Source organism: Trachemys scripta, chromosome 2 (assembly GCF_013100865.1).
Source record: "Trachemys scripta elegans isolate TJP31775 chromosome 2, CAS_Tse_1.0, whole genome shotgun sequence".
NCBI lineage: Eukaryota > Metazoa > Chordata > Testudines > Emydidae > Trachemys > Trachemys scripta.
In genome coordinates this window covers 176481404-176500427 of record NC_048299.1, presented here as the reverse complement: position 1 = coordinate 176500427, position 19024 = coordinate 176481404, and the positions used below count along the sequence as shown (strand labels likewise).

Sequence of the window (19024 nt, the reverse complement as noted above, 5' to 3'; positions counted from 1 at the left end):
TTTTTCATGGATAAAAATTCCTGTTCCAGCACAGATATACCTAGGACATACCTTATGACAAAATATGGCCAACTATTTATATACTTTATGTCTTGGTGAAAATTGGTTATTTGGCTAAGAAAATTAAAGTTGTTTTTTCCAGAGCACCAACAAACCATTATACCAATGAGAGCAGGGAGCAAGCTGCCTAAAAGTAACATTTCAAATTGCAAGTGTCCTGCTTGCTGACTATAGTATGACAACATATTAAATAGCCATCAGGATTATTTTTTGGATTCTGTGGCCTGTAATTCCAGGCTGCCAATGGCCTTCTTGTGTGATAAACTACTGGTAAAACTTTTGAACAATCTTTTTAAGTATTCATCCAGAGTAACAATTCACACAACACTATTTATCTTGAAAAATGATTCACTTCCGCTCCGTTTTGGATTTAGTATCCCTGACCCATCAGCAAAACAGTGCTTGATATCATTTCTATAAACTGCATACTTCCCATGCCACTTAGGCTGGAATGAATAAAAATCATTCTCTAGGAAATTTGAACATTTTTGTCAGCATATCTATTAACTGTAAACCCTATATTGATGTCAACCCTTTGGAAAGCAGTTAATACTGAGGATTATTAGGTGAATTTCCAGATTTGGGGCAATAGGGGATGCTGTGTCAGAGAAGAAATACGGCTTTTGGTCAAAGGGGAGGTGGGGATGGATCTGTAATAAATCCTCACGGCTACACCTCCTTCCTGTATGAAAACTACTCTTTCCCTGATGTCCTCCCAATGAGCTCCATTTCACTCTACATCTAATTCCCAACACCTCCCTCAGGCTGGGAACATTCTACCCAAACATACCTGAAATGCTCAGCTGTGCTTTAAAAAAAAAGACATGTTCCTATTTTCATTTGTTTGTTTTTAAGCTAGTATGGCACATATACAGTCCTTGAGCAACAAGTAATGCAACATTGTTTAACGCTTTACTTGAATGCAACTTTTAGCTTTTGCTGGAATAGAAAGCAACAAAACACAACAGGGCGTAGGCTTCAGAATGCAGCTCAGAACAAAGATTAAGGCTGTAAATGCATCTAAAAATACAGTTACACACCCTGGAGAGTTTTACTGAAATATAAAACAGATATCTTATTTATACTGAAAACAGAATAGGCTATGGAGTGGAATAAATGCTGCACACCATGAAGATAAAGTACCTTGACAGAGGGGTGTGGGACACATTCATAACACTAGCCTGCATTATGCCAAGTTATAGCTTGTTTTATGGAGTCCCTCCATTTCATGAGCATTCAGGGCTTCATTCAACACTCACTGAAGTCAATGGAAAGACTCCCATCAATTTTTTAGTTGGCTTTGGATTGAGTCCTAAATACACCCCATGACCTTGTCTATAATAAAAGGTGGGGTGGGGGGTTAATTGTTAGCTATAGAAATCTCACTTAGCCTCTAGTGTAGACACAGTTTAACATGTTTAAAACCATGTTAGATGATTGTGAAGTTAAACCTGTGTTTAGATTAGATATTAAATGGTGTTTCAAATGTCCACTACCAGGATTTGTTTTAAATCCTTTTTCCTGGTTTAGACAAAGGCTATTCAAGTGTTCAATAAAATAAAAATATGTTTTGTTTTCATTTGTCTTTTATTGGTGCTTTTAAAGAAGCATATACTCAAATGAGAAATAAATCATATTAAGGTCTATTCCACCAAATGGCGGAGAGGGTGTGGCCAACTGAGTCACATGGTCTCACATAATGAAGTTATGTCAGGGTTGAGTCTTTATAGGCAAAAGTTGGATATCAACTGTCTAGAATATTCCACTTTGTGAATTCATGAATGTTATCATTTTTCTGCCTGAAATGGGAACTTGCATTTTAGATTCTGTACTGAGTCATGTGTAATGTTTGATTCATATTTCCATGCCAAACACCTTCAATATTCTTGTTTGTACAATGCACTTGTACTGTCATCTATTTTGGATAGAAAGCTGGCTAGATTGTCGGGCTCAACGGGTAGTGATCAATGGCTCCATGTCTAGTTGGCAGCCAGTTTCAAGCGGAGTGCCCCAAGGGTCAGTCCTGGGGCCGGTTTTGTTCAATATCTTCATTAATGATCTGGAGGATGGCGTGGACTGCACTCTCAGCAAGTTTGCACATGACACTAAACTGGGAGGAGTGGTAGATACGCTGGAGGGTAGGGATAGGATACAGAGGGACCTAGACAAATTAGAGGATTGGGCCAAAAGAAATCTGATGAGGTTCGACAAGGACAAGTGCAGAGTCCTTGGGACGGAAGAATCCCATTCACTGTTACAGTCTAAGGACCGAATGGCTAGGAAGCAGTTCTACAGAAAAGGACTTAGGGGTTACAGTGGACGAGAAGCTGGATATGAATCAACAGCGTGCCCTTGTTGCCAAGAAGGCTAACGGCATTTTGGGTTGTATAAGTAGGGGCATTGCTAGCAGATCAAGGGACGTGATCATTCCCCTCTATTCGACATTGGTGAGGCCTCATCTAGAGTACTGTGTCCCGTTTTGGGCCCCACACTACAAGAAGGATGTAGAAAAATTGGAAAGAGTCCAGCGGAGGGCAACAAAAATTATTAGGGGGCTAGAGCACATGATTTATGAGGAGAGGCTGAGGGAACTGGGATTGTTTAGTCTGCAGAAGAGAAGAATGAGGGGGGATTTGATAGCTGCTTTCAACTACCTGAAAGGGGGTTCCAAAGAGGATGGATCTAGACTGTTCTCAGTGGTACCTGATGACAGAACAAGGAGTAATGGGGGAGGTTTAGATTGGATATTAGGAAAACTTTTTCACTAGGAGGGTGGTGAAGCACTGGAATGGGTTACCTGGGGAGGTGGTAGAATCTCCTTCCTTAGAGGTTTTTAAGGTTAGGCTTGACAAAGCCCTGGCTGGGATGATTTAATTGGGGATTGGTCCTGCTTTGAGCAGGGGGTTGGACTAGATGACCTCCTGAGGTCCCTTCCAACCCTGATATTCTATGATTCTATGATAGCATGCAGTTTGGAATAAAAGCATTCTATACTATCCAAATTAACTTTAAAAAATATATAAAATAGTTAAGTGGTGCAGTCACTGTAGATGAGAAAGAAAAACAGAAATAAAAGGTTCCACATATAACCTACAAGTTTTACAAAATAACTTTTTAGATCACTAAAGAAAACAGGAGAATGGTTTTACTATTTTGTCCTATCTGTTATGAACTATTTTTCATAGCAGAAAGATATATTCAATGAAACCCATAAAACATTTCATTTTAACAGACTTTTAAAATGCAAAAGGTTCATTTTTCTAGTAGCAATGCCAACAGGGAGTTTCAGATCATTCTTTCATTCATGGATCATTAATGCACTTCTTGGGTTGTTTAGTCACTCAGCCTTTAGCCGCACAAAGCGCCCAAGGAATACGTTAATGGCCGTTAATGCATGCCCTGGAGTGGCCTCTTGATTAGCTAATGGGAAATAAGTCTTTAGAATTTCTGCAGCTCCACAAACATAGCTTAGTAGAATAAAACTCTTTGTAACATTTGTTAAGTGTTTTGATACAACTTTAAAGCAAACATTCTTTTCTGTTCAAGGCTGGTTGCCTACTTCCCAAGATGAGAGAAGGCCCACTAGTTTCCCACCTATTTCCATCCAGAGGAAAGGAGGAGAAGGGAAGATGCTGATTGGCTGCTCCCAGCTATTGTGGAAGGTAAAGAACAACTCCATCATATGCCCATATGCTGTAAGAACCCCAGATGTGGTTCTCAGGCCCCAGTTCAGCAAAGCACTTAAGCACATGCTTAATTTAAGCATGTATTGGGATTTTACCAGGTGCTTAAGTGCTTTGCTGAACTGGGGCCTTGCAACATGCTCCTATTACAATATGCACATGCTGGCTTTTCAAAGGAGAGGAAAGCAGCCTTGGGATACCATCTCCAGTCTGCTAGTAGGAGAGGACAGTCACAGAACTAGGTTGGCTCATCCTCATTTCCTATAGGATGAGTGAGGATGAGTTATGGGAGAGCAACACCCCCTGCGTCTTTTCTTCACTCCTCAGCTATGAGCACAGCTCCTTTTCTCTCATCTACTGGGTGCAGGCTCCTCTCCACCATAGGCATGCGCACAGGGTGTGCCGGGTGTGCCCAGGCACACCCTAATGCAGGGGTGGGCAAATGGCTCCACTCTCCCGGCGCAGCAAGTCGCTGGCCCCTCCCCCGGCTTCTCCCCTCCCCTGGAGCCATGATCCAGGAATATTCAGGGCTGGGGGCCCTGCTCCACCAATATCTGGAGCTGGGTCTCTCCCGCAGCTCCCACCTGCCACCACTACCCCCCGCGGCTCTCCCCCCCCTACCCTGCCGCGTCCTTGCCTGGAAGAAAGCGGCGCGCACCTCTCCCATGCCTGCTTGTGCTGCCGGTGTAACACATTCCTGTGTGGAGAGGCTCCCGGCAGCAACTGCTGTCTGCTTCCCCAGGGTCCTAGTGCCCCCCAACCCCTAATGGCAGAGCAGGCTGCCCTTACCCTGCCCTTCCGCCCTAGCCCTGAGCCTCTCCAACACCCCAAACCCCTCAACCCCAGCCCCAGCCAGAGCCCTCATCCCCCCCGCACCCTAATCCTCTGCCCCAGCCCTGAGCCCCCCCTGCATCATGAACCCCTCATCCCCCCATACCCTAATCCTCTGCCCCAGTCCTGAGCCCCCTCCTGCATCATGAACCCCTCATCCTCAGCCCCAACCCTCATCCCCCAGAGCCTGCACCCAGCACCCAAACTCCATCCCAGAGCCTGCACCCTGCACCCCTTCTGCACCCTAATCCCCAGCCCATGACCTGCACCCCAGACCTCCTCCCCCCCACCCACACTCCCTCCCAGAGCCTTAGGCAGGTGGGGGGGTGGAGTTGGGGAGGCGGGTTCTGGGCACCACCAAAATTTCTACAAACCTGCCACCCACAGGGCTGGGGCAGAGTGTCTGGCTCTGCGCGGAGCAAAACATGCTGCTAGGAGCCTCATGGTAAGGGGTCCGGGGCTTGGGGGGGGAAGATTGGATAAAGGATGGGGGCAGTCAGAGGACAGGGAGCAGGGTAGGTTGGATAGGGGGTGGGATCCCAGGGGGATGGTTAGTGGTGGAGGATCTCTGGAGGGGGCAGTCAGGAAGCAGGGGGGTTGGATGGGGCATGGAGGGGGCGGGGGTTGGATAGGGGTCAGGGCAGTCAGGGGATAGGGAGCAAGAATGGTCCTGGGGGGGCAGTTAGGGTGGGGGGGTCTCTGGAGGGGGTGGTCAGGGGACAAGGAGCTGGGGAGGGAGGTTGGATGAGTCAGGAGTTCCAGGGGGAGCCTGTCAGGAGTCAGGGGTGTGGAGAGGGGTTGGGGCAGGCAGGGAGTGGGGGGGGTTGTATGGGTCGGGAGTTCTGGGGGTCCTGTCAGGGGGTGGGGAGCGGTTGGATAGGCATGGGAGTCCCGGGGGCCTGTCTGGGGGTGGGGGTGTAGATAAGGGTCGGGGCAGTCAGGGGACAGGTAGGGGCAGGGCCAGCTCCAGGCACCAGCTCAGCAAGCAGGTGCTTGGAGCGGCCAAGGGGAAGGGGCGGCACATCGGGCTCTTCGGCGGCAGGTCCCTCAGTCCCTCTCGGAGGGAAGGCCCGGCCGCCGAATTGCCGCCGAAGAAGAAAGCGGCGCGGTGGAGCTGCCGCCGATCGCAGCTTTTTTTTTTTTTTTTTTTTCTGACGCTTGGGGCGGCAAAAACCCTGGAGCTGGCCCTGGATAGGGGGTAGGGTCTTAGGAGGGCAGTTAGGGGACAAGGAGCAGGGAGGCTTAGATAGGGGGTGGGGTTCTGGGGGACAGTTAGGGGCAGGGGTTCCAGGAGGGGGTAGTCAGGGGACAAGGAGCAGGGGAAGTTGGAGGTTCTGAGGGGGGCAGTCAGGGGTGCACCAAGTAGGAGGGAGTGGCTGGGGGCAGGGCGGGGGCAGGGCTAGGGCGGGGCTCCCTGGGTGCACACCCTAATGAAATGTGCTGCGCACGCCTATGCTCTCCACACCTCCCTCATCAGGGAAGCAACATCAAAGAGTTGGGTCTTCTTCATATTGCCCCATAGTCCCAAGCCTTCTCTTCTGCTTCCTTTGCTCACTCCAAATAGGTGCGGGGGGAGGGTGCCACTGCCATTCTCATACTAAGTTATAGTTTCTGCATTCCAGGAGGTCTAGAATAGCAGCTTACTGGAGAATGACATTTTACCACAGGTGGAGTGAAGTTTACTTTAATGCCTTGTCTACATTACAAAATAAACCACATTTAAAACAGATGTCAAAATGGCTTAGCTTAGGAAGCAGGGTTCACTACCTTGGCTATTGTACAGTGCAAACACTCTGAACAAAGGCACTCACGGGTCACATTCACTGGGGGATCCATGACAGAATTCCGCTGGCAATGCCCATGTTGAGCTGGGTTACAGCGAGCACAGCTATGCCATCTTTGCATATAGGGCTGTAGGATGCCCCCAGGATAACAAATAAGTATTTGCTTTTGTGCAATTCAGGGGAAGAAAATTCAGGGCTTGGGTCTCATTTATTCCATTCCTGCACTTGGGGAAGGGATGGGGATGGTGTGAGCAAAGGTGTTTTAAAGCTTTTAGCCACGTTTGCATTCCCTGTATTCGCCATGTAAGCAAGAACAGCCTTGGGGCTGCTCTTTCTGACACGGTTTCCCATGGCCTCTGGGAAGCAGAGAATTACTGCAGTGTACACTCCAGCCATACTACCGACCCATCTCTTGTGCCATGGATTGGGAGTGGGGCTAGTCTAGGAACCTTACATCATTTCTATAATAGCCAAGCAGGCCATTTGACCAGGAGCCATTTCTGACCACTTTACACAGAGAGAATGGCATAAAGGAGACATCATATAACTGAGAATTGGATGCTACCTCGGTTTCTTTATCTCAAACCTTAGAAGTGTATATGCATGTTCCTCTGCATGTGTGTTATACGTATTTGTAGGTGTATACACACACGTGTGTGTGTGTGTGCACACACTAGTGTAACCTCCTTGTTTAGCCTCAGGGCTCCCAAAGTCTCATCTCTTGGAAAGTTCTCTGTTCACTCTTCTCATTTGTCAAATCCAACTCCCACCCAGCTTTCCCTCACAATTTATAGAAAGATTGACACACAAGAAAGTGTCCTCATTTTTCCTGCTTCACCCCAATATAAACACACTGGGTTAAATCCTTACCCCATTTAAACCAGTAGGAGATTTGCCATTTGCTTCAGTGGAAACAGGATTTCACCCACAGTAGGTATCCATATCAAAGCCGTTCCAACAGTCATTGCTAGTGAATGTTTAGTGGTTCCTGGATGCAGGATATTTTGGTTAAATCACCTGCATGGGTAATTCAGAAATTGTCTGGATCCCAAGTAAGCATTTCCTCAAGACAGAAAAGAAAAGAAAAACATCTATTTGTCTCTAGTTCCTACGATCAGGCAGGCTTCCTGTCACAGACTCATGAAAGGTAATTAAGAGGAGGAAACCGAATAATATTGTATCTATTATGTAAATTAAGGTGGAAATAAAAAGAGGAGAGAAGACAAGTGTCATTACCTCTGCTTCTTGTAGGGTCCCATGGTTCAAGCACACCATATCTGGACAAGTGATGGGAGAACCACAGCCTTCTCGAATTGCCAGCTGCATATACTGCTTTAGGCACTAGAAAGGAGAAAAGAAAAAAAATGATGGAAAGTTGCAACCCACATGATAGTAACACATAGATGTTAACACTGCACTACACAGGTGCCACCTCTGCTTCCTTAATTGGCTGTCCTAGAGCACTAGTATAGAGAAAACATAAATTATCATACATGTGAATGCTAAGAACCATTACTTTGGGAAGAATGCAGCAAAGAACAATTAATTATGTATGACTTCATCCATCACATATTGAGTTTACTCAAGTCAGCAAATCAAGTCCTTCTGTGCTAATACATTTTCTCTATATTAAGCCTAGACTTGGAAAAGAACAGGCTATATTTCACTCTAATTAAAACAGGTTTTTGCTCTTCTATTTTCCTTTCATGTATTCTTAATTCAGTCTCTCACCTAGTGGCCACCATTATAGAGCCTCATTTTCAAGCAGGAGAGTTGCTTTCTCAGCAATCTGCAATGAAGGCAGTTTATAGATTGGCTAGCAGAGCACAGATCTGGAAATAGTGAGGCTATCAACTTTCCTCTAAATAGATTATGTCATTTCCATAAATTTCCTTCAACTACCGGCCTATTGAGCAAGTGTTCAAAGTCCGTTTCCAACAGAGAGGCCCTCCTGCATGTGTCCACATCACTTCGCTGCACAAAAATAATTGTGTGGTATTTTTTCTTGGGATGAGGAAGAGCAGATCATGACTGTTTTGTCCCCATTATGACATATCCAATTTGGATTTTAAGGGCCCTATTCTCCAGTCCGTTACACTAGTTTTATGCCAGTGCAACTGCTCTGAAGTCAAAGAATTTAAACCTGTATGAAACTGGTGTAACGGAGTTTTCGAATTCCAAAATACACAGGAAGTAGCGAACCCAAAATGTCCTGTAAAAAAACATTGACCAATGTTCCAGGTAAAAGTGATGTAACAATGTATACTTCAAAATGATGCAATTTCAACTCTACCCTGCATGCCAGCAAAATGTACACTTGCCAAATCCTTGTAGTCACTTAAACAGTTTATTTTAAATGAAAATGAATATATCTTCCACCAAATGGCATGGCATTTAAAATAACATCTGATTTCCAATGAGATGTTTAATATTTTTTTTAATTTGTATTTAAAGGGAGATCATCAGGTAATTTATTACCAGAATTTAGGGATTTAATTTTTTAAGAGTTTCAAAAGCCTAATTTTAATAGCAACAGGTCAAATTATAAGCCCTGCTACATGCCCCTGCAGGAGTGTAATAAGGTATAAGGAACCCCTTTAAGTCCCTGCATGGACTACCTGCATTTCCAGAGCCTGAAGGTTAGGCCGCCACTGGACTGTTACTGCCCCGCCCATCAGGTAGGAGTCTTAGCTCTCCCCCTCCCCAATGCGCTGGTAAGCACAACTGAGCGGGTTCAGAGGATGAAGTAATCTGTGCCAGCAATAGGTTGCCCCCCGATCAAGGGGGAAGAAGGGACTAGATGTGACCCTGGGAGACACACTCTGGTTCCTGCCCTGCTCCCGGGTTTCAATCCAGCCCCATATGTTTATGACTTTTGTTTTAAATTTCAATCAACTTTTATTTGTTTAAATTTAAACAGTCCCCTGCATGAGAGCTAGAAAGTGATACTAGTAGATATAAGAATAGAACTGGCTAGGCTATTTTCACACTCCAAGGTGAGCAAAGGGCAAAAAGTAAATAAGCAATATAACACTTCTAACAATTTTAATAACTTAAAGTGTTATTAGTAACACGAGAAATTTAATTAGACTTAACCAGACACTGTCCCTTTATTCATTCAAATAATATAGTCAGTGCTCCTTGCCAAAAGGCACCTAGAAACAACACCATAAAGAGTCAGTAATTGAAACATAAAGTGGGTTTAATGGCCTAGCTACAAAAGACACCTCCCATCTGCATAGAAAAGAAGATGGAAACAGAGGAAGTAACACAGTCATCATTGACCCCAACAGGAAACTCTCTACTTCAAAGTCTGCCCCCAAAAATCCACATGCAGTGAGGTGGAGGAAGGCTGCATAGCTCATGAGGATAGGACGGCCCAGCAATAGGTGCCAACTCCGTGGGTGCTCCAGGCCAGGAGCACCCACGGAAAAAAATTAGTGGGTGCTTAGCATTCACCTGCAGCCAGCTCCCCACCTCTCCCCCAACACCTCCCACCTGCCGATGGCCCCGCCGATCAACTCCTCCCCCTCCCAGCGCCTCCCACCTGCTGTGGATTAGCTGTTCCACAGCGTGCAGGAGCTGCTGGGGGGGAAGGAGAGGAACAGGGATGGGGCGTGCTCGGGGTAGGGGCCGGAACTGGGCAGGAAGAAGCAGGGCAGGGTAGGGCATTGGGGGAAGAGGTGGAGTGGGGGTGGGGCCTGGGGTTGAGCAGGGGTTGAGCACTCCTGGGGAAAGGAAGATGATGGTGCCCATGGGCCCAGCACATGGTCCCTGCATCCTGCTCCCATTGTTCAGAGCCTACCTATGCTTTGGGGAGTGTAGATTTTCATCTCTCCCCTTTCAGGGTAGGAGTTGAACTCTCCTCAGTGTGTCTCTCAGTTAGTGTTGGAAAACAATCCTTTTCTTTGACTGTAACCCCAGCTCCTGTCCCTTCTGGGATGGGTGACTATGTTTAGTAATTTACTCTGACAGCAAGATACAGTAGACTCAGATTCTAGGGTCAGTTCAGGCCACCCCATAAAGGAGAGAGGACAAAGGCTGAGAAGTTACTGCAGGACTCATGGAAGCCCAACGGCTTTTTCTTAATTTAGACTGCTAGGGCCAGTTGACCTCAGCACTAACAATTATTTTCCTGTGGAAGAATGTGCGTGCAGCTCTTATATAGCTGGGCAACAGTTCTATACATGTATAGACTTTGTATTTCATTTCTGTACACAATATACCTTTAGGGATACACCTTCAAGGGACTACATAGTTCAAAAGCTTGATTACATGATATGAAATCTTTCTCCTCTAGTTTGCTGGTTCAAATCCAGATTAGGTCAACCAAGGCTAGTGTGTCTTATGTTGTAGTTTCACAGACTGAGTTCAACAGGCTTTGGATCCAAAGCCAATAGCTGAGGATCTCAAAAGTACTTTACAAATAATAGCCCTGTGACATAACTTTTACAAACATTAAATCTTTTACAGATCACAGAACTGAGGCTGAGGGACCATGGGCCCGATCCAGTCAGTTGCTATGGGGAGTTGAAGGTGCTGAGTGCTACTCAGGTGGCACCCAGCACATTCCAGTACAAAGCCTTAAGTGACTTGCCTAGAGAACCAGGTTGCCTGTCTGGGAACCAGGAATAGAACCTCACTTCTCCTCTTCCCAAAATTAGCAGTAAAGAAATTTTTTAAAATGTACTGTAACTTTTAGCACAGCAGAACTGCTTTAAGCTTTTATTATTATTTATTTAAAAAATCAACTAAATAAAATTTAGTTTAATTATAAAGTAGCTGAAAATGAAGCACTGATGCAAGCCATGATTGTGGTGAAGACAGGGCAAAGAGAATTATAAATTTATACAGTAAAATACGTATTTGCATTTGCAGCATCATACAAACATTTCCACACCCCAGAAACACATCAAAAGTTGACAAAAGCGTTGAAAATTTGTACTTTTTGCTTAGACAAACACCACAGTTATGAAAATCTATTGATACATATACATTAAACATACAATTTCCTGTGTATGGAAACTATGGCCAAGATTTTCAGACGTGGGCAGTGGACATCCAACCCCTTTTGAAAATTAGAACCCTTTAAGGCATCTTACAGAGAGAGAGAGAGAGAGAGAGAGAGAGAGCACGTGTACAAGTAAATACAGTTCTTTAAAGATAGGATCATTGCAGAAACACAGGAAGCAGTGGTTAGACATGTTCACATGACAGGTAGTCAAGAGTTCTGGGTTGTATTCATGGCTCTGCCACTTTCTCCCTGTGTTTGACATTAACAAGTCACAAAACATGTTTACCCTCTATTCTGAAAGTAACTTCCTAAGAATAGCATTGTTTCTCACCAAGAGACAATTTAATGAAAAAATGTGAACTGCCAGACCTGCAAATTCACCCTGGTCAAGTTGTGTTCTTCCTGGCTTGCATATTATCATCAGAAAATGGAATTTAGAGATGTATGTTCATGATAGATGAGCTAGAATAAAGTCTAGTTCCCTCTCCCATAATTTTGCAGTGGTGACAGAAGTAAGATACATTTTAAGAGGGGGATTATTGAAAGAGTTTGCTGCTAACCTAACTGCTCCCACTAAAGTCAGAGGCACTTCCATTAAGTTCAGTGGAAACAGAGTTAGGCCAATGCTTAGTGCTTTGGAAAAATCTTTCCCAAAAAAGAAGGGGACAAAATATTTTCTCATTAAAGCAACAGCTATGGCTCAAAAGAGACACAAAGACCAAGCAAATCTGTTGAGCAAGATGTGCCATTTTTGCAGATCCACTCTTCTGCCCATAAGTGCATTTCAGCCTCTCATTCCCTCAGATTTCTTATCTATAAAATGGGGATAATAAATACTTACCTACCTCCCAGGATATTGTGAGGCTTAATTAGTTAAAGTTTATAAGAGTGCTTTGATTAAATATATTGTTTTATGTACATATATACAGACAGAGAGAGAGAGAGAGAGAGAGAGAGATTATATTATGGTATATATGTCTAATATAAACACTCCACTATATTCTCTTATATATATACATAAATATAAGGAGAGAGAGGGAGCATATAGATACATAGGGAGATACATACTCATTATATACATACAGCTCAAGTGGAGACAATATGACATTTATTTTCAGAAACGAAGAAACTGTTAAGAGATGCACTGGAAAGATCTGTCATATAACCTGGACTAACAACATACAAAATTTCATTTGCAGTAAAACATTTCATGCAAATTTCAGCCCAGAGGGAGTTGTTATGATAACATTCTCAATCTACCTCTGGAAATAGGTGCTTATACAGTAACTATGAATAAGTACAGCACTTCCCATAGGAACTGTTCTAGCTTCAGGATTAAACAAAATATTTCCAGAGATAAAGGTTTTTAGTGTGGGCTTTAGTCTATATAGGGCATTAGCACAGTTGCACATTTTTACCTCTAGATTTTTAAATTAGTTCAGGCAATGTATTTAAATCTCATGTTGCTAGGCAATGACACGACAAGGGCACTTGTACTCCTCTCACTACGAATCCATATTTCTATTCAAGGCCACTTTCAAATAATCTTCTCCTTGCCACAGACAAAAGACTGGTCCCAGTCATTACTGCATATTGCTTTTTCAAGTACATCAAGCACATTTAATGTGTTTTATTAACTTTCTCAACTCCAATTTGTACAACGCTTTCCAGCTCACTAATTGTAACCTTTATTGCTTTTGATAGAAAACAGGAAAGGAAACCACAAACCTGACGTGACAAATTTTAATATCTAGTTTTGGATTAAGGAAAATAAAGGAGACATCAGTTAAAGGATGAGGGTGGAAGGAAATCAGTACAGCCTTTTCAATATCATGTCCTATAGGCAGTACTGTTGACCCCTGTGTCTAGTTAACATTGGGTAGTGAGTTTGGATTATGTAATTTTACAAAATTTCACTGCAATTATTATATCATTTAAAAGACTGTGATTGGGATCACGGTATGATCAGTGCTTAACATTACAGTAAGGTAGTGGAAATGCAAAAAAATTAGGAGAACTCACTGAACATGGTCTGCCAGAACAATTTAGACTGAAAATGATTTTTCAACTAAACTTACATTTTCATGAAAAAAATATCAATTTTTCATCAAAAACCCACAAAACTGACATTTTTCATTTTAAACTAAAATGTTTCAATGTTTATATGCCAAAAACTGATTTTTTAATTATTATTATTATTTTAGTTTTTAGTCTTTTGATTAAAACCAAAAAAAAGTCAAAGAAAGTTTTCAACAAAAACAAAACAAAAAAAGGGGGGGGGGAGTAACTTCCCAACCAGCTCCACAAGTTACAATTTATTTACTATTTGTATTGTGGTAGCATGCAGAGGCTTTAATCAGGGAGCAAGGCTCCATTGTACTCACTATCTATTTTTATCATGTAGGATATAATGCTTATTACTTTAATTCTTTCCATTCATAAATAACCCAGTTGTTCAATGCATACCCATGTGCAGTGCAATTGACGTCAATGGGTCTACTCAGATGAGCCCTATGAATATTCACTACAGTGAATAAGGATTTGCAGCCTGGCACCAGATGTGCCTGGTCAGTGCCAGTGCATATACACTTACATTCAAAAGTACTTGCAGTGTGTGGAATAATAGGTATATTTATCTAAGGTTTTAGAATGTGCTTATCATGTTATTCAAGTGCCTGGTATATATATGGTCAGCTATTATAAAATACACAATTTAAAGCATTTGTCAAAATAGATTTAACAAGTGCGGTTAAAAAATCAGCACCATTTCATTTTCCACCTCTGTAGCTTAACATTTAAGGGCCTGATGCAATGCTCATTCAAGTTGCTGGTAACATTTCCATTGACACCAGTGGACAATGGATGAGGCCCTATAAGAGACTCTTACGGAGTAAGACACATGCAAAAAGAGTGAAAAATCCTTTTATAGTTTGATGAGCACGTTGTGGTCTTGTGGTCAGAAAAATCAGTGGCTGTGTACATTTTTTTGGTGACCATCTGGCCACAAATGGCACACCAATGTTGAAAGCAATTGAGTGTCAACAGGCAAGTGTGACCACAGGGCAGTATATGCTGCTTTCTAGCTCATCATTCCATAACAACAAGTATTTCATGTAGTGGCTCTTTCTTACACCCAACATGATAAATGCAGTTATTGGGATTTGTTCCTTCATTGGATCTGCTTATAGTAACCACCATTCTTACATGCAATTTTAAATTGATTTGTTTATGCTATCAAAGTCTGGAGAGCCATACTGTAAAAATACATTTTGGCTTCTGGTACCCCAAATGTGGTGGGATCGCTATCATTAAGCGCCAGAGAGTGAATATACCTGAGGTCATGAACAAAGTGACATGTCATATTAGAGCTGGTCCCAGTGTTTTCTGGACTAAGGACTGAGTCCAGACACCTTTGTTCTATTAGGCCTGGCTCCTCTACTGATTTACTGCTGGGTATTGGGCAATTTACTTGTGTCTCTGTCTCAGTTTCACCATCTATAAAATGGATAATACCTACTTCAAAGGGGTGTTATGCGAAGTTCTTTGAACATATAAAGTGCTTTGAACATGTGCTCAGTATTATTTTATATATGCCAATTTTATCACGTTTTTTATGTACTAGCTATTCAGAGGCATTTCAAGCTTGGAAAGAAACCCAAATGCCACAACATGACAGTTGGTGGTTAGACATGGAAAACAATCTGAGGTGAGCTTTATTTAAAATCATTGGGGCATTGCGGCACAGGGACTGAATGTTTGATCTGCCTATACCTAAAGAGAGGAGTATAAGAAAGTGGTGCGTGGGGAGAAGGAATGAATCTTTTCTTGAAATTAGCAAGAGGAAAGAGGATGGCCTTTAATATTTGGATTTTTTTAATCTAATTGGCATCTTACACTGGTTTTACATCATGTAAACTCCATTAACTTTAATGGAATTATTCCAGATTTACACTGGTGCAAGAGGAAATCAGACCCTTAACTACTGCTATGAACTGAAACCTATTATCTCACTGGGGCACAGGTGTGTGGATTTTGGAGACGGGCCATTATTTTCTTGTGTGAAAGAGAAACAATGTGTGGAAAAGAGAGTGTGACGGAAGGTCAACACTGATCCAGGTAGAAATCTTCCCTCGCCCTGTGTTATCTCTTTCCTCCTCTTCATTCTCCACCTCCACCTTTTGGTTGTCTCTCGCCTGTTTTTAAGTTGTCTCTCTCTCTCACACACACACACACACACACACACACACACACACACAATGCTGTCTTTTCACATCCGTTTCCTCCATTGTGCTGCTCAGTGCTGCCCGGGATGCACTAGCTACAGCTGAAAATTCTCCTCTCTCAAACACCTGCAGATCAAGCAACAGATGCACAGTGTTTCATAAATCAAGATGTCTCCATGTCTGTGGGCTGAGTCCTGGGAAAATGACTAGCCCCTTTGTCTCTGCAATAATTCGCACATGCTCAGTGGCACACAGCAGCAGTATAGTGGAGGAAACTGAGATCGGGGAAAGACAACAGGATAGAATGGCTTCAGGGCCCATCTCAAGCTGGGCTCTCACGACACCCTTTGAAATGAAACCCAAAGTAGAAGATTCTTCTCACCATAGTTCAAAATAGATGAGAGGTTAAATGTACTCTCACTTGCATGGCATTGTCTATTAAAGTCACCCAGACCTTAGAAGGGGAAATCTTATTCTCCTTTACACAGAACTATTGTACCAGTGTGTGTGTCATCACACATGGATTGTTATAGTAGCAGTTGTTTCTCTCATTTTCCATTTTAGTTAATTCACACACTTCTCAAAAACATAAGATCACATGAACGATGAGTCATACCATTGCTGCATAAACATGTGCCAACACCCAGAAGCTAGGATGTGAAATTATCTTTTGTTTTTGCAAGATTGGTCTGTTATTGTGCATGATATTAGACAGCTCAAACCTTGTTCTGGTGAGTAGCATACAACTTGAAATTAATAGCTGGTTGGTGACTTTAGCAGGCATGTCATTTGCAGTTAAACTCATTCATATAATACCGAAGATCAGAGTATTTGGAAAAAAAGTTGAAGAGGGGATTGGAGCAGGATTTGGCATTGATATTCTGACATTCTTATTAGCAGGAGTGCAAGTACAGGGGTACCCACCAATACGCATTATCGGCAAGAGATTTTTAGTGGGTACAGGGTATTGGAAAGACTCGGGGCTAGTCCCCCACATCCTCTGTAGCGGGGGAGGGACTGCAATCTGCTCCTTAAAAGAGCAGAACGCTGCTAGGGAGGGCATTCATTCTTTAAATGGTTTTAACAGCACAATACATATGCTAACAAACTTAAACAAAGGCTTTGTTTAAGTTTGTTAGCATATGTATTGTGCTGTTATGTTGGTCAGGAGTCCTCAAGAGGGAAGAGGTGGGGGGGCGGAAGGTGTTTAAACCATGTTTTTTATTCTGTTTCTCCTCATTGGCCTGAATTGTCCATGACATCCATACTGCATCACATCAAGTCCAAATCATTAGAAGAATGCCTCTGTTTGCACTGACCAGAGGATGTTTGGATTCTGATGTCAGCCCTGTTCTGCAGCCTTACAAGAATCAGGTATTGTCCCCAGTGTACACAGAATTCTTCTTTGCACCCAATCTAGTCTCACATGCATTTTGTTAACTGGAGCAGCAAAACAAAGAAAACAAGTGCCTCATTTTCCATCTTTGTAGGTGAGAGAACTATAAATGAAGATTATAATGCCGGACACTGATGGCCTTAAACCAGCTGCCTCAGGAATCTGCCAAGAACTTTGCTGAAAATATGTTCCTCATCTTAGCAGCGGAACTAAGAATTATCACACATCTGCCCACCTTTATTCAAATGAAGCTCCTTCTAATATGACAGCTCAGGCATTGTCAGTTTCATCCAGAACAATTTACAAACTTGGAACCTAATCCTGTATACCCTTAATCATTTGATCAATCCCATTGAAGACAATGGGACTATTTGCATGACTGTGGACCACTTTTGTGGACTGGTAAGAGTTTCAGAAGTCTGTTCCTATAAAGGAAGTTGAATTCCCCTTTGAAATGCAATGTTTGGGTACAATACCCTAGAGCAGTTTAAGATACAGTTCTACTTAAAATTTGTCTTTTAATAAGTCATACATATGCTGAAATGGCTCCTCACCCAACTCCCATATTCCATATAAACAGACTGAATACTACTTATGTGGGGGGAAAGTGAGAAGTTAAGCATGTTGATATTTGTAAATAGAAAGGGGGGTGTCGGAGGGGACAGGGAGAGCGTGGGGATCCTGGGCTGAGGGCAGGGTGGGGAGGAGTCACATGGAGCATCACATGTGGAGGTCACGTGCTCCCCCCCCCCTTGTGTCCCTCCCATGAGTGCAATCCCAGCAAGAAATGATTTCTACTTGCACCACTGCTTATTAGATTCCCCACAAAGCCTGCATCCTCCCCAACAGTAATTGCTTTTAGCTGTCATCATTTCCACCAGTGCAACATGGACCTTACCAGATAGCAGAGAAAAAAACCCATCTCCGAGACCACTACTAGGCTACAAACTCTTCCATAATTTTCTGTAAGGCTTCAGCTGTTTCCAGATAGCCAAACTTGGTATACACGGTGCTCTTTATTAACCCTTTCAAGAGGTATATTTTATAGAGAGAAAAGCTATATTGGACAATTTTAGTCATTGTTCAAAGGCAGTCTGGCTTCAAACCCTTTTAATGGGAATAGTCATTGTCACCCACTCCTCCAACTGGCTCACTAAAATGTTTAGAATTCTAATACAATTTCAAAATAGGTTTTATGTGTAGCATTGTAGGATGACTTTGTTGGTACTTGGCTACTAGCAGCTTTTCTACATCTAAAAGAAAAAACTCCATTTTGAAATCTGGTATCTCATATCCCTGCAGGACTAGACACAGGAGTTTTATAGCCCTGGGAAGGGGCAATCCCACATTCCCAACTGGACGTCCTTGAAACATCTGACATTGGAATTTGCAGTAACATTTTGAGATACAGCAATGGTCATTTTTAGAAGTTTCTATAGTTCTTTATGAGCCCAGTGCAGTTGGACTTTTGGTAATTAAAAACCACATTCACAGATTCTATTTCAGTCCATTGAATACTGTCCATTATAAAACATGCAGCTAGATGCTGATCTTATTTACCTTGACATAAATGTAGACTAGCTCAGTTGAAATTACTAGAGTTATTCTGGATTCATACAACAAAACAGAGATCAGAATCTGGTTTATGAGGTGAAATGATATAGTAGTACAGATCTTTATTTTAGTAAAGTGTTTATTTTGTAATTACCCATAATTAGTTATTCTTCTGAATAGATTTGTATCTTTGATTTTAAATCAATAAAGACATGTTAAAAAAATATCGTCCAATGGTCTCTATGCATGCTCTACAGTTTATACATGTATAAAAGGTCTTGTTTAGCCTAGTGGCAAAGAAGCCAGTAGAATACGGAGGTCTAATTTTGGGTGGGCCACTGTATGACCTTTATCAAGTCATTTAATCTTGTACCTCTTAACCACTTAACCTTATGTTCTTATACCTCAATCAGCCTTACTGACAAATTAGATTTTTAAAACAACAACAACACTTAATTGACAAAAAAATGCTACCTGGG

At 42.7% G+C, this 19024-nt stretch overlaps 1 protein-coding gene across 8 annotated transcripts in view; it reads right to left on the bottom strand.

The window, feature by feature from the left end:
- Nucleotides 1-19024, bottom strand: part of RNF144B (ring finger protein 144B) — a 131024-nt gene that overhangs the window by 24563 nt on the left and 87437 nt on the right. For all 8 annotated transcript variants that reach the window (XM_034762398.1, XM_034762401.1, XM_034762396.1 and 5 more), the window contains one exon: nucleotides 7595-7699. In XM_034762398.1, coding sequence (XP_034618289.1) covers nucleotides 7595-7699 — 105 coding nt within the window. The remainder of the gene's footprint in view (nucleotides 1-7594; nucleotides 7700-19024) is intronic.